Source organism: Crocuta crocuta, unplaced genomic scaffold (genome assembly GCF_008692635.1).
Source record: "Crocuta crocuta isolate KB4526 unplaced genomic scaffold, BGI_CrCroc_1.0 scaffold223, whole genome shotgun sequence".
Taxonomy (NCBI): domain Eukaryota; kingdom Metazoa; phylum Chordata; class Mammalia; order Carnivora; family Hyaenidae; genus Crocuta; species Crocuta crocuta.
In genome coordinates, this window is record NW_027529426.1 from 4534898 (window position 1) to 4548942 (window position 14045).

The 14045-nt window shown below is 40.1% G+C and overlaps 1 protein-coding gene across 2 annotated transcripts in view; it reads right to left on the minus strand.

Annotated features, from left to right (window-relative positions):
• Nucleotides 1-677: 677 nt before the first annotated feature.
• FAM114A1 (family with sequence similarity 114 member A1) overlaps nucleotides 678-14045 on the minus strand; it is a 67295-nt gene continuing 53927 nt past the window's right edge. For both annotated transcript variants that reach the window (XM_077758944.1, XM_077758945.1), the window contains 4 exons: nucleotides 13706-13845; nucleotides 11055-11127; nucleotides 6145-6198; nucleotides 678-4430 (listed from right to left, as the gene is read on the minus strand). In XM_077758944.1, the coding sequence (XP_077615070.1) occupies nucleotides 4329-4430; nucleotides 6145-6198; nucleotides 11055-11127; nucleotides 13706-13845 (369 nt within the window). In that variant the 3' untranslated portion in view covers nucleotides 678-4328. The remainder of the gene's footprint in view (nucleotides 4431-6144; nucleotides 6199-11054; nucleotides 11128-13705; nucleotides 13846-14045) is intronic.

Below are 14045 nucleotides of genomic sequence, written 5' to 3' on the forward strand. Positions count from 1 at the left end.
AGAGGCCCTAACTAACTGTCAAAAAAAAAAAAAAAAAATCCTGAAAAAGAAAAAGGATAAAGATGGCAGGGACTCAAAGGCAGAGGCTTAGCTTTGCTTTTTGCCAAGGCTCCATCCATCTGGCCTTGGCTTCTATGCCGGCATTTTCCTCCAAGAGGCAGCTCTAGAAGCCCGGTGGTGAAACCCAGGGCAGGGAGATAGATCATCTCTGAATCACCCTAAATTCTGTACTCAGTGCAGGCATATAAAAAATGTACATGTTATTCTTCTGCAGTATACAAGTCCTCTGAGACTAATAGAAGAGACAGGCCTGTCAAGTGAGTCAGCAGTGACCCAAGGCAGACATAATCCCATTGCTTTTTGGCTGACAACTCATGCAGAGGAAAATATTCTCTGATCCACACAAAGGTAAATGTAGCTTAAATCCCAACACAAAATGCTGACTATATTCATCTTCTGTGCCCAGTCTATGATGACCCAAGATGCCAGAAATATCAAAAACACCATTTCTTACCGTCGGGTTGTAATAATTTAATCATCACTAAAGGTAAGATGCTCAAAGGGTAGGATAACTCAGATTATTTTGATATCTAAGCAAAAAAAAAAAAAAAAGAAAGAAAAAAGAAAAAAGATGAGAAGAATGATGTCTCTCCTCAGATCTGTTTAATAGTGGAAATTGTAGAGGAGCATCTCTTATGGGTGAGCATACAGAAAATGAACATAAACCTGAATAAATTATGGCACATCTAGAAAAATAAAACAAATGGTGAACCATGTGATTTTTTTTTTATCTGAAGGGAGGCTGTGGAGGCAAAACTGCAGTTGTAAGATGGGTTTTCAGTGTAATCTCTTCTGATGTGCCTTCACAAACACAGTCATTTCAGAAACCAAGCTGAAGCCTGGATCTAAGTATCAGAATGTAGGACATCCTTTTTAAATTAATTTTTTTTTCATTAAAAACATTTTTAATGTTTATTTTTGAAGGAGAGAGAGAGACAGCATGGGCAGGGAAGGAGCAGAGAGAGAGGGAGACATAGAATCTAACACGGGCTCTGGGGTATGAGCTGTCCGCACAGAGCCTGATTGCAGGGCTGGAACTCAGGAATGGAGAGATCATGACCTGAGCCGAGGTTGAATGCTAAACTGACTGAGCCACCCAGGTGCCCCCAGAATGTAGGGCATCTTTAAGAGGAAGATCAAAGGGCAATTTTTACATTATAAAAATTACCTTGACACTGAAGAGTAATTACACTTACAAAATTAAACATGGATTGCTATCATGTATTATGATCCACCCCATCTGTTCAGCATACACTCTATCATCTATCCATCTAATCTCTCCCTCTTTATTTTTTTAGGAAAGAAGAGAAATAGGCTTATTTTGCAGTTTTGCTAAATCACTTCCCTAAGATGTTCTCCCTAGGCCTCTAGGATGGCTTTGACTGAAATCTGCCTGCTCTTGTTTCTAACTTAAGTGCAGCATGGCGGCCCGTGCAGAAGGTGACTTCCCAGATAGGAGAGCTCCTGGTGGGTCAGCTGACTTCTACAAAGCACAGGAAATGCTCTCATTTCTGGGTTCAGACTTCTACCCTACATTTAGCATCTTCCTTTAACCCACTCAGAGCTGGTGCTTCTTCATCCCCTTTGAGCCCTGCTGCTAAGGTCCATGGTTCCTTAGTTGGTGTTGCTGAGGCTGCTGCATACACAGCTCACTCTGGCCACAGCCTCAGCTTGTCACACCATTCACTGAATCACGAGTGTGATGTGCAGCCCAGTGTGAAGCCCAGAGAAAAGACAGAATTCTCCTCTCAGTGGGATAGAATATTTAAGCTTACGCCTCTGCTTTAAGATTTGGGGCTGAATTTTACCCTTTAGAGCTGTATGTATCAATACCCCAAAGCAATTTTTCTTGGACGCATTTTGCTTTGAATTGGAAATATGCTTTTGATGTTTTTTATTTAATAAGGCACAGGCCCAGGACTATATTCATTATTTAGACTGGAACTTAGTTTGCACTTGATGTAAGAAAAAAAACTGGCACACTTGTTCAGGGTAATTGCATAGAGTGAAATGAACCCAATTTATGTAAAGGATTATTGAAGGAATACAAAACTTCCAAAGTCAGCCTGCTAAATCATTCATTCAGTAACTGATTGACATTTGCCCAGATCTGGATCCTGCGCTTTGCTAGGTTTTAAAGCAAAGCAAAGAAGCAATTATTTAAAAGTGATGATGAAAAACAGTACTGAAAGAGAGCAATCCTGGAGGGTGGATATATTTTAAGTGATTATTCTCTGTTAAATAATGTAATTCACGACCATTGAGCTAGGCCCCAGGAATCATCTGTCTGCCCATGTTTCTCCCTGGCAACCTTTGATATTCCATCATTAAAAGATATGTAAATGCAATGTAAATAATGTCAACCACTTTTTAAAGAATAATTATCTCTTTTATTCTTTTACAGATTTCTATTTCGTTTTACGATTAAAAATTTTGCTATAAACTATATGTGAAGTTGGGCTTAAAGCTTATTTCTGGGAATCTAGTTCCTTTGAAAATACTTGTGTCTCTTACATTTCCAGTTAACATCTAAAAAATCCATCTGATGCTAAAAAATCTGATGTGGAGACATTGCAAATCTGATTTTTCCTCCGTTCTATACATAATACCTACAAAATTTATGAAGAGGTAATTGCATTTTCAGCAGTTAATTGTTCTCTAGACTTAATATCAGAAACATTTCAGGCAATCAAAAAACAATAGAAAAAATCTTTAACTGATTCCTCAGAGAGTTCTTTTCAAGATTGTAAATAATTATTTTTATGTTTTCTATTTGGCTGTTTCAGGAGATACACAAAGTGAAATATGGGACACAAATAAAATGCTAATAAGACATAGGATAATATTAAAATATTCCTACTTTGCCTGTATGGAACACAGGCAGTCTACTCTATCAGGGGAATTAAAGCAAATGTGAAGGATTTTCACCCCTATAAGTACAAGCCTCATTTGCCTTAGAGAGAACCATGGAGTAAGACATCTTGTGACAATGCCTGTCAGGATGCTGACGGGGCTCAGCTGAACCCCCACCCGAATGAGTGTATGGAGCTCAGGAGAAGTGCTCACAGGCAATGCCTCTCCTGGCCCCAGGGTCTTCTGTGCAATCTGTCATGGAACAATCTACCAGTTAGTCAAGCCCTACATCAGTATTTTCTGCCCTTTAGAAGCAATGATGGTGTTTTCCACTAGGGAGTGTGATCTGTGTATTTATACAATAGTTTGACTCAGAGTTAAAGATGCAGTCTGGGGGTCTGTTGTGATGAAATCCGTTTAATTTTCTCTTCAGATATTTTCAGGCTTTGTAATTATGCTATCATGTACTTATGGTCACAAAAAAGCCTAATTTAAATGGAATACTCTTTAGTACTGCTGTTTCATATATATTTTCACCTCATATATAAAATTGGGGATCAAAAAGCCCATGTAGTGTAGAAAAATACAAGAATACATAGAAGAACAGAACATTAAAAAAAACACTAGTTTTACCTTGCTCGTCAAATCTTTTAAGGTCTGGGAAATTTATTAGTGTTTTTAAGCATTTGAAGGATTATTATAAACCCTCTTTTAGAGCATCTATCTAGGGGCACCTGGCTGGCTCAGTTGGTAGAGCATGCAACTTGATCTCAGGGTTGTGAGTTTGAGTCCCACATTAGGCATAAAGATTACTCAGAGTATCTGCCTTTACTGGGTTGAGATCATGTTCCTCTAATGTGAACACACAGTTGGAGTTCAGCGAAGGCTTGTTTTTAGAATGAATTACTATAAAGAGATACTTACGTTTCTCTTTCACTATAATAGGTAATATCTATAAGTAGTGTTATCTTTGCCCATGATATTTATATAACAAAACTAAGTTTAGTATAAGATTTGATTTAAAGTAATACCATAAGAATGGGACATTTAAAGGTGGGAATTTAAAGGATTAAATAAAAAGTCTAGGATTTACCCATGAATTTCTAAATATAGCATGCTTGGCCAGGAAACTGGAAATGAATATTGGTGAATCAACTTCAAATGAAAGGAAATTATCAATATAAAGCCGTGTAAACTTAAATTAACAAAGGAAACACAATTATTTGTAAAAACAACCATATGCATTAAGAGAATTCCCTCTCAACTCGCGTTCTCCATACTGTGCGTGCAAAATTGCTTGTAGAGTCCTCAAAAGGGTGTCTGTGGCCAGATGCTCAGAGAACATCTCTTCCACTGGTATGTAACAAAGCGACGTGGCCTGCCCATTTCTTTCCCTAGACGGGCGGGTGGCCAGGTCACGGCTGTGCTTTCGAACAACTGGTCTGGATGTGTGACACCTGCAGCACAGGCAACAGCAGCTGGAAGGCGTCCTGGATGTAGGTAGTGCTATTGCAGCCCTGGGAGAAGGGAGAAATGTGGCTCAAGGGTGGTTTTCAGAATTCAACCTTGACAGTTCTTCTAGTTTGATTACGGTCCCTCTTTGCAAACCTCACAATAGTTTACAAGATTTTCCCTTTAATGTTGGTGCTTGAAGCAATTGTAAACACTTTCCTTTGGATAGAATGCATTCAGCTCTTAAGTATCTATACTCCTAGAGAGAAGAATTCATTTAACATGAGGCAAGTCATGGACTTGGAGGACTTGGAGGACATCGATATGTGTATATTCATGACCTTGTATGTCCCGTCTTCCCTATTCTTCTCCCAGACCAGCCCCCTGTCCTGAAATAGCACAAAAGCACAGTGTGAAGGAAGCTCTAGTTTGCCCTAACCCATAGATGAATAAGTAAGAATGGGTTACATAAAGTTAACTGGAGATAGTACTGTGGAATCATTCACGGCAAATCCTTGAATGTATGTGGGTACTTTCCACTCGGTTTGGATATTTGATGTGCCATTCATGTTCTGTGGCATTCTTACATACAGCAGTGGGTAGAGAGGCTATTTAATGTTTCAGGTCACTAAGACATAAGAAAACTCCCACTGGGGAAATAAATAAACACTTGACCTCATATTCTTCATGACTGACATAGTAAATTAATCTGTTGATGGCTTCTGGGTGACCAGGGGAGACATTTTCTGATTCCATATTCTGCCTCTGACTGCCTGACTTTCCTCTTAGCTGTGTCCTCCAGAACCTGTCCCTATAGCAGCTCGTACCTTCTGGTTGACTTCATCCCACTGTGTGGCTGTGTCCTAAATGCTAACACTTGATCCCACCACTTTGTTACTTTTGTACCTTGGTAGTTTTCCCTAACGGTAAGGCACAATTCCTACAAATATTATAAATATATAGGTAGCCTTCCCTGACTTGAATTTGGTAATTTCTAAACCCTGCAACTGACAGCTACTTTAGACAACAAAAAACTACTGTATATACATTGCCCATGTTCAAACTTGTTAACACCTGTGGCTTTGGCTGGGTGTCCTGGGGCTATAGATGTGCCAGGTCTTTATAGCTGGGCCCCTAATGGAAGGTTTTCCTCCACCAGCCACAGGTAGAACACAGTGACTACGACTCGAGAATGCGGCCTCCGGGCCCTCTTTTCTTCTCTCTTCCATCACCTCTTCTGGCAAAACCACGGCAGTATCGGGACAGCTTCATATCAGTGTTACAAAGACCTGATGAGTGGTCTCTGAGGACAGTGCCTCTGGTCACTGAACGGGCAGAGGCCAAACAGTCAATTTGTCAATATTGCTAGTCTGAAGCGGAGACCTGGCTAAACCAAAGATTATCGTGAATGGAGAGAAGTGCTCATTTTTACAAAAATCACCATTGAGCAAGAATCCCTTATTGCAGCCAATAATCACAGTGTTAAATCTGGTGTCAAACTTGGCAGCAGAAATGTGCTTCTGCTGAAGGAAACAGCAACAAAAATAATGTGCAAGCTTAGCACTTCTCTTTATAATCAGGAATTCTTGAAAATTAGGTATTGTTGCTTCACCCAAGGGTTTACAGCTGGCTGAGCTACACAAATGTGCTCAAAAGCGACTGTTGATGATAAGATTTAGAATTGGAATAACACTTGCTGCCTGGGAAAAAGACAAACAAAAAAAGTAGCTCTAACATTTGCTTTGATTCAGAAGCACTTTCTCTTTGGGGGCCACTTACCTCTAACAATACACTAGTGATCATGGGGTTAAGGACCTCAGCCTTCTTGTTGCTCTGTGGAATCAAAAGGATAAAATTGACAGATTAGGTGCTCATACTATAAAGCCGGCCACATAAAATCTCATATGCTGGCTTTGTAGAGGGATCTCTTAAAGAGGAAGAAGAGAAGTGAAATGTTTATTATAGACCAGACTTCACATTTGGTGCTGCTTCTATCTAATCTCATTTAATTTTGACAGAAATCCTGGTAGGTAGGTAGGTAGGTAGGTAGGTAGGTACCATGATAACCTTAAGGTAAGAATGAGAAAATAGGAATCAGGAGGGTTGAGTAACTTATTTAAGGTCACATAGCTAGAAATTTAAATTCAGACATTTTTAACTATGGAAAGCTTGTAGCATGTCTGGGATTATGGGGAGTTGAGTGAGGTTGAGTTGCCCAAGTATAGAGTTGAATCTTGTCTCTACTTAAAATGTTGGTATTTTTGTTCATCATGATCTTTTTGCATTAATTTTGATTAAAATATTTTTTTATATTTATTTCTGAGAGAGAGACACAGACAGAGAGACAGAGAGAGACAGAGCACGAGCGTGAGAGGGGCAGAGAGAGAGAGGGAAACACAGAATTCAAAGCAGGCTCCAGGCTCTGAGCTTTCAGCACGGAGCCTGACTCTAGGCTCAAACTCACAAACTGCGAGATGATGACCCCAGCCGAAGTCGGACGCTTAACTGACTGAGCCACCCAGGTGCCCCGATTTTTAAAATTTTACATTAAAATATGTATCTAGATGTCTGAAGTTGTTTCTTAGTCTTTTTGGGGAGACATGGGGGGGATGAGTTAAGCACCTTAGTAGTCTATCCCAGTGCCAACCCAGATCTAGCCTCACTTTCTTTCTTTTAAATGCAACATGGGTCTTTGGTTACAGAGAGTATCTTCCAGATTAGTAGCAAAATTAACACATTCTTAAATATAATTTACAGACATATCTGCAGATTCCAGTTTGCAAAACATGAATATATGTAAAACACAGAAATACAGAGCCTGATATTTAAGTAGGTGTTCAAAAAAAAAGACCTAGTGTTATTAGTCATTATTTCCACTACTGGCCTATCAATCAACAGTCTTCTCTATCTAAACGTTCACTTACTCTTAGGCAATAAATAAGAGGAAGACAGAGGGCAATCTTAATAGGCTGGTTTTCATTACTGTATCCAGATGACTTTATGGTAAATGAAAATATATAAATGAGATAGATCTTTCCAGAGCAGCTCATTCTCATTGACACTACTCTATTGAGGGCAAAGTAATGTCTTTCTGGGGAAACCATAATGGAGTCTTGGGGAAAAACTTTAAAACCCCGGTCATTTTAGTAACTAACCAGAAAATCCATTATGGTATTTGCTTTCATGTTTATTTGATTATCAATAAACCTCTAAAATATAATCAAAACGAGGGCAATAAAATGGCATTGGTTTTCAGAATCAATGAGATGTGCAAGCAATTTAAATGGAGTCTGGAGAGCAATATGCACTCATTAACTTCAAGTTATGAATAATGGCTGTTTTAGAGAACAGAAACTCGATGTAAATGATTCATCTTAACACAAGATCAGGGGTAGTGTTGGGATGGGATGGCATTTCAGTAAACTCAGCTTTAGCTTTTTCCGTCTCCAAAGTAGTAACATGTGTCTTCTTGATTTCGCGCACACAAACATTTGTACACGGGTACAATATAGGCAAGTGTGTACGTACGTATACGTTCAAGTACACCTCCAATAGCTAGAGCCTTGCTACTCAAAATGTACACTGTGGATCAGGAACATTGTTCTTATCTGAGAGCTAATTAGATATGCAGCAACTCAGTCCTCATCCCTGGTCTACTGACTCAGAACCTGCATCTTAAAAAGTTCTCTAGGTGATCTCCCTTCTCATCAAGATTTGAGAAGCACTGTACTGGAAGATGACATGTCAGGGGAAATGGGAGGCAATGCTGTGAATATTACCCACTAATGTAAATAAGTTGAATGTTTAACGTGGATCATATATGACATGTAACACACACACACACACACATACACACACACACACTCAGACATATACATCCTCATCAGTAGATAGCCATAGAGAAACAAACAGTTGGCCCACTGTCTAACAGGCAGCCATCCAGGAGGTGAGCGATCAATTGAGAGGCCTGGGGGAATTAGTCACCCCTCTAGACCTCAGTTTCTCACCTAGTGAATTGGGGAAAGAGTGAGAAGCTTTGGGTAGCTGAGTCACTGAGGCCGTGTCATCCTGATTAAGACCTCACAACTCTCTGTAAGTCTGGCAATTACACCAAAGTCCGTGGGTGTTGGTTACTCAGACAACACTGAGGATTTCATCGAGCCCATCATATCAATGACCTTCTGTCTCCCCCTTCGCTCTCTCCACATACAGAAGCTCTTATTGTGGAAGCCCCCAAACTATACAAGTATAAGGGCTGATGTTCTACAAAATAGGAGAAGCAAACCAGATTCCTTGGCAACAGAATGAATGGGTGGTATGTAGTTCATCCCTGATTTATTGAGTCGTTTATAGAAGTATGGGAGACACATCTTCTGACAGTCATTTCCACTTCTTTTAAGAACTGACCTTGGCCTCGGTAGGTAGGAGGGTTGGGGAAAGTGCACCCCAGCAGCCAGGTAGGTCTGCATGATATGATCCTGTCCCCAGTCACTACAGGTGATACCAAATGAACATGTGACCCACACTGATGAGCCTTTCAACATTCTTACCAGGAACCCAGAATCTGAATGGAGAGACATGGGATCTGGGAAATGCTACAATTGAGTCACATTAATGGCAATGCTTTGAAGAGAGAGGGAATATGTATTCCGGTGCTGGGTTCCCACAGCTGCTCACATTCCTCCATGGCCTTTAATAAAGTCCCTTTTCTTTTCTTTTCTTTTTTTTTTAAATGTTTTATTTATTTCTAGGAGAGAGACAGCATGAGTAGGGGAGGGTCAGAGAGAGAGGGAGTCACAGACTCTGAAACAGGCTCCAGGCTCTGAGCTGGCAGTCAGCACAGAGCCCGACGTGGGGCTCGAACCCACGAACCATGAGATCATGACCTAAGCGAAAGTCGGACGCTTAACCGACTAAGCCACCCAGGCGCCCCAATAAAGTCCCTTTTCTGTCTCGATTATGTACAGCTTGTTTCTGTCACTTTCTGTTATTGGTTGAATTATGTACTCCCAGAAAGATATATTGAAATCCCAACCTCCAGGACATCAGAATGTGACCTAACTTGGCGATAGGGTCATTGCGGATGTAATAAGTTGGGATGAGGTCCCACTGGTCATACCCTAATCGAATACGAATGGTGTCCTTATAAGAAGAGAGAAATCTGGGGACACACACACACACACACACACACACACACACACACACACAGAGGATGATGGGAAGGCAGAGAAAGAGATACTAATTATGCTGCCATGAGCCAAAGCATGCCTGGGGCTACAGCAGCTGGAAAGGCAAGGAAGGCCCCTCCTCTGGCTGCCTCTTGAGAGCGCATGTCCCTGCCAACACCTTGGTTTCAGACTTCCAGCCTCCAGAACTGTGAGACAATAAAGCTCTGTTGTTTAAGCCACCCTGCGCATGGTGCCTGTTATGGCAGCCTGGGAAATGAATACCTTTGCAACCAAAAAACACCCTAACTAAAACAGGTAATAAAATTTGCTGCTTCTCACAGCAAGAATCATCTGCCCTTGAATCCAGGGCCTGAAAAGAAAAAGCAGAAAGGTTAAAGGAGGGACGGGCACCTGGGTGGCTCAGTAGGTTAAGCATCTGACTTTGGCTCAGGTCATGATCTCAAGGTTTGTGAATTCCTGGGTTCAAGCTCTGCCTCAGGGTCTGTGATGATAGCTCAAAGCCTGGAGCCTGCTTTAGATTCTGTCTCCCTCTCTGCCCCTCCCCTGCTCACTTCTGTGTCTCTCTCAAAAATAAACATTAAAAAACATTTCTTTTTAAAAAGGAGAAAATTAAAAAAAAAAAAGAGAAAGGTTAAAAAGGAATATTTTCCACCTGTCTTCCTGATCCCACTAAGGTAGAGTTACATAATGTGACTGGTTTCTGAAGAAAATAACCAGAAGCCACACCTCCAAACAAACGCTGAACTTTTTAAACTTGTTACCTTGAGAATAGAAACACTTATGCCAACAGGTAAAAATTTTTTTCTTTCGGTTAAAGTTGATGTGTAATAATAAAGAAACTTCTCACTGTGGGTGGTATAAACAGATTCTGAAGGCAACAGTGAGTGCAAACATTCAAAATTATTTTCTTTTAAAAAAAATTTTTTTTAAAATTTATTTCTGAGAGAGAGAGACAGCATGAACAGGGGAGGGTCAGAGAGAGAGGGAGACACAGACTCTGAAACAGGCTCCAGGCTCTGAGCTGGCAGTCAGCACAGACCCCGACGCGGGGCTCGAACCCACGAACCGCGAGATCATGACCTGAGGTGAAGTCGGACGCTCAACCGACTAAGCCACCCAGGCGCCCCTCAAAATTATTTTCATAGGATAGAAGAGAGAGAGAGAGAGAGCGAGAGAAAGAGAATTGTACATCACAGGTATTAAGTAATGAAAGGAAACTTCATTTGACTTCTTTTCAAGCAAATAGGGAAAATGAGGCCTGAGATGTTTCAAAACCCACCTAATACGTTGTAAGTCAGAGATGGTGGCATCAGGCTAGAACCCAGTGAGACGAGAGCCCTAAGCTGCCTGTTCTGATAGAAGGGGTTCCTGGCCTGGTTTTAGTAAATATCACAGTGCTGGTTCTGTTTTATGGAGCCAACAAGGCACTGCACTTCTCCCAGCCCCTCATAGATTCGTCTCCCATAAAAGGCAGAAAAAAGATCAATGGGATAAACTTACCCCAACAGTGGTTAAGGAATTTGTAAACTTCTTTGATAAGGAGGCCACTTCTTTACACATTGCAGTAGTTAATCTGCAAGAAAATAAGACATTTGGAGGGATTTTTCATAAGATGAAATAATTTAAAAATCAAGACAATTACTGATATTGATACCATATTTCATTTAAAAGAACACACACAAGTTTGAAGATGCTCTGTAGAAATGTTTCCTTCAATAATCTTTCATGGTTCACAATCACAATTTAATCTAATCCTGGTTTTTCTCTGCATGCAAAATTAATGAATAATCACCTAAATCACCCTATCTCTTTCTCCCTCCCTTCCTCTCTCTCTCCTTTTCCTTCTTCCTCCCTCCCTCCTTTCCTTCCTTCTTCCTGTAGACTTCACAACCCAGTGCAGAGCCCAACTCAGAGCTTCAACTCACAGTCCTGAGATCATGACCCAGGCTGAAATCAAGAGTGGGATACTTAACCAACTGAGCCACCCAGGCACCCTCATCCTACCTCATTTTAGAATCAAAAGCAAATGCAGGAAAATTTGAGGCTTGAGTTCCATATGTTTTGGAGTATGAGCCTCTTGCCAAGTGGCTTTTCTCCAGCTTTTTGGTCATTTTGAAATAATAATGAGCATTCATTGAAGTACTATGTTAGGTGCTTTCATATGTATAATCATATTGAATCCTCATAGTGGCCTTGTACATTACATTAATATCCCCATTTTATAGATAGTGAAACTGGTGCTTAAGAAGATTAAGTAACTTCTTTTTTTAAAGTAGGCTCCACACCCACCATGGATCTTGAACTTATGACCTGGAGATCAACAGTTGCATGCTCTACTGACTGAGCCAGCCAGCTGCCCTAAGGAGATTAAGTAGCTTGCTTAGGACGTGCAGTAATATGTGATAGAGCTGGAATTCAAACTCAGATGTTTCTTGATTTCTTGATTATGTTTTTATTAGGTACCTCATAATAAAGATCCTATAAAATCTGTTTTTAAAGACTTCTATCAAAACTCCAAGTTTATTCTAGCTATTTGACTCCTAAGACTTTACCCCAGGAAAATAATGCTAGACAGGCACAAATATTTAACAAAGCAACGTTTGTCATAACATCACAGATGATGACAAAAACCAAAAACAATCCAATTAACCTAACAATGTGAGTATTGTTATATCCTTTTATAACTAGTATGTCTGACTCTCATGAATAGTAGTTAAAATGCTATTAGAAAAATAGGAACTCCAAGTTAAGACTCTTATGTGTTAAGATCTAGTGAAGTCAGGAGCAGTGAGCTTTGTTTTGATAAATAGGGCTTCTGTCTAAGCTATGTATTTAGGTTTGTTGAGCTATATCTATATGTCTACCATTCCATCCATCCATCAGTCCATCTGTCCATCCATTCAAAACTTATCTGCAGAAAGTGTCAGAAGTAAGGTCCAGGGATAGTCCAGAGCCATTTTGTCTATGGCCTTGGGCAGGTAGGTGGAAAGGCACTTATTATACAGATGAATGTGGAGTCTTATTACCTTTCGCTTGGTGCAGCTTGGTAAGGTTGAGATAATCTGGACTGGAAATCAGAGATGCTAAGAATAGGGTCATGCTATACATACTTGGGGACTTCCGAACATTCTTCCTTTACAAATACCACAAACATAAAATAGCACTTAGATGTTTTCCTCAATAATTTAAACATTTCCTATTTTCCCCTTTCCTCTTCCTTCTATAGACTGAGGTAACTACATATTCTTCCTAAGCTTATTAAGTGCACAAGTGTGTGGTTCTTATATCATCTTTCATTTTCACATGTTCCGATAGGAAAATCTAGACTAGATGACACCTCCTTACAAGTGAGGAGAAATGCTACCAGTAGTATACAGATGCTAATGTTGACTTTTTGGAAGGTTCTTTGACTAAATATTTGCTCCCCCACGTACACCTTGGATCTGTGCTAATTTTCTACACTACAGCATACAGACATGCGCATAAAAGTTAATGGCTCATTTTTCAGCTTTATACCAACTATTTTAATACATGCTCCCTACCAGCTCTCTTCATGTGTATATAGTTACTTTTTATTTTACTAGATAAACTAATAACAATAGCTACTATTTGTTGAAGACTATAACATATGACAGCACATATATGCACACACATGCAATCCACAGGAAACTGGCTAGCATCAACAACCATCATTGCCAGAATTCAGAATACGCAGTAAGTCCCTAGGAACTGTGGGGGTGTGTTTGAATATCTTTGTGAAGCTAGCTGAAAAGCTGCATTGAGGTGTTCTTTCCCTATTCTTGTGGTATGTTAAAAGTGCAATTACCCTCAAAGGTCTGTATTGCTAAGACTTTGATCTGTTAAAACAAACGCTTATCCTTGAATGATTTAATGTGTCTTTCCTCACATCTCTTCATAAATAATCCCCAGACTGTCTACTTAATTATTATTATTCTTGTTAACATGGTTCAGCTGAGAATCTTGTGGTTCTTAAGAGAGCCTATTTTTTAAGATGACCACAGAACAGTGGAATTAGTTGACTTGTAATTTGAATCTTTAGTGGCCTACGTGTGTGTATGCCTGCCTGGGTGTGTATCGGAATGGCACATATATGTAAAATTGGAAAAATAAGAATTAAAAGTAATATTTACTTTATCAGAACTTTTGCTTGGTCCTGAGCTGGTTTTTCCTCTTCCTGCCCGTGAAGAACTAACTCTGCTACTTTATGCAGCTGCTCGATGCAACGTGCTGTTACTTCTGCCAGACTTTCGATGGACAGCATGTATACTTCCTGAAATAGATAAACACCAGTAAGAATATTACTCATGGGGCCCAGAAGCTTTGTTGAAAATTCTGTAATGTGGGGCGCCCGGCTGGCTCAGTTGGTGGAGCGTGCGATTCTTGACCTCTGAGTCATGAGTTCAAGCCCCACAATGGGGGGAAGAGTTTACTTAAAACAACAACAACAACCCTATAATGAAAAAAAAATTA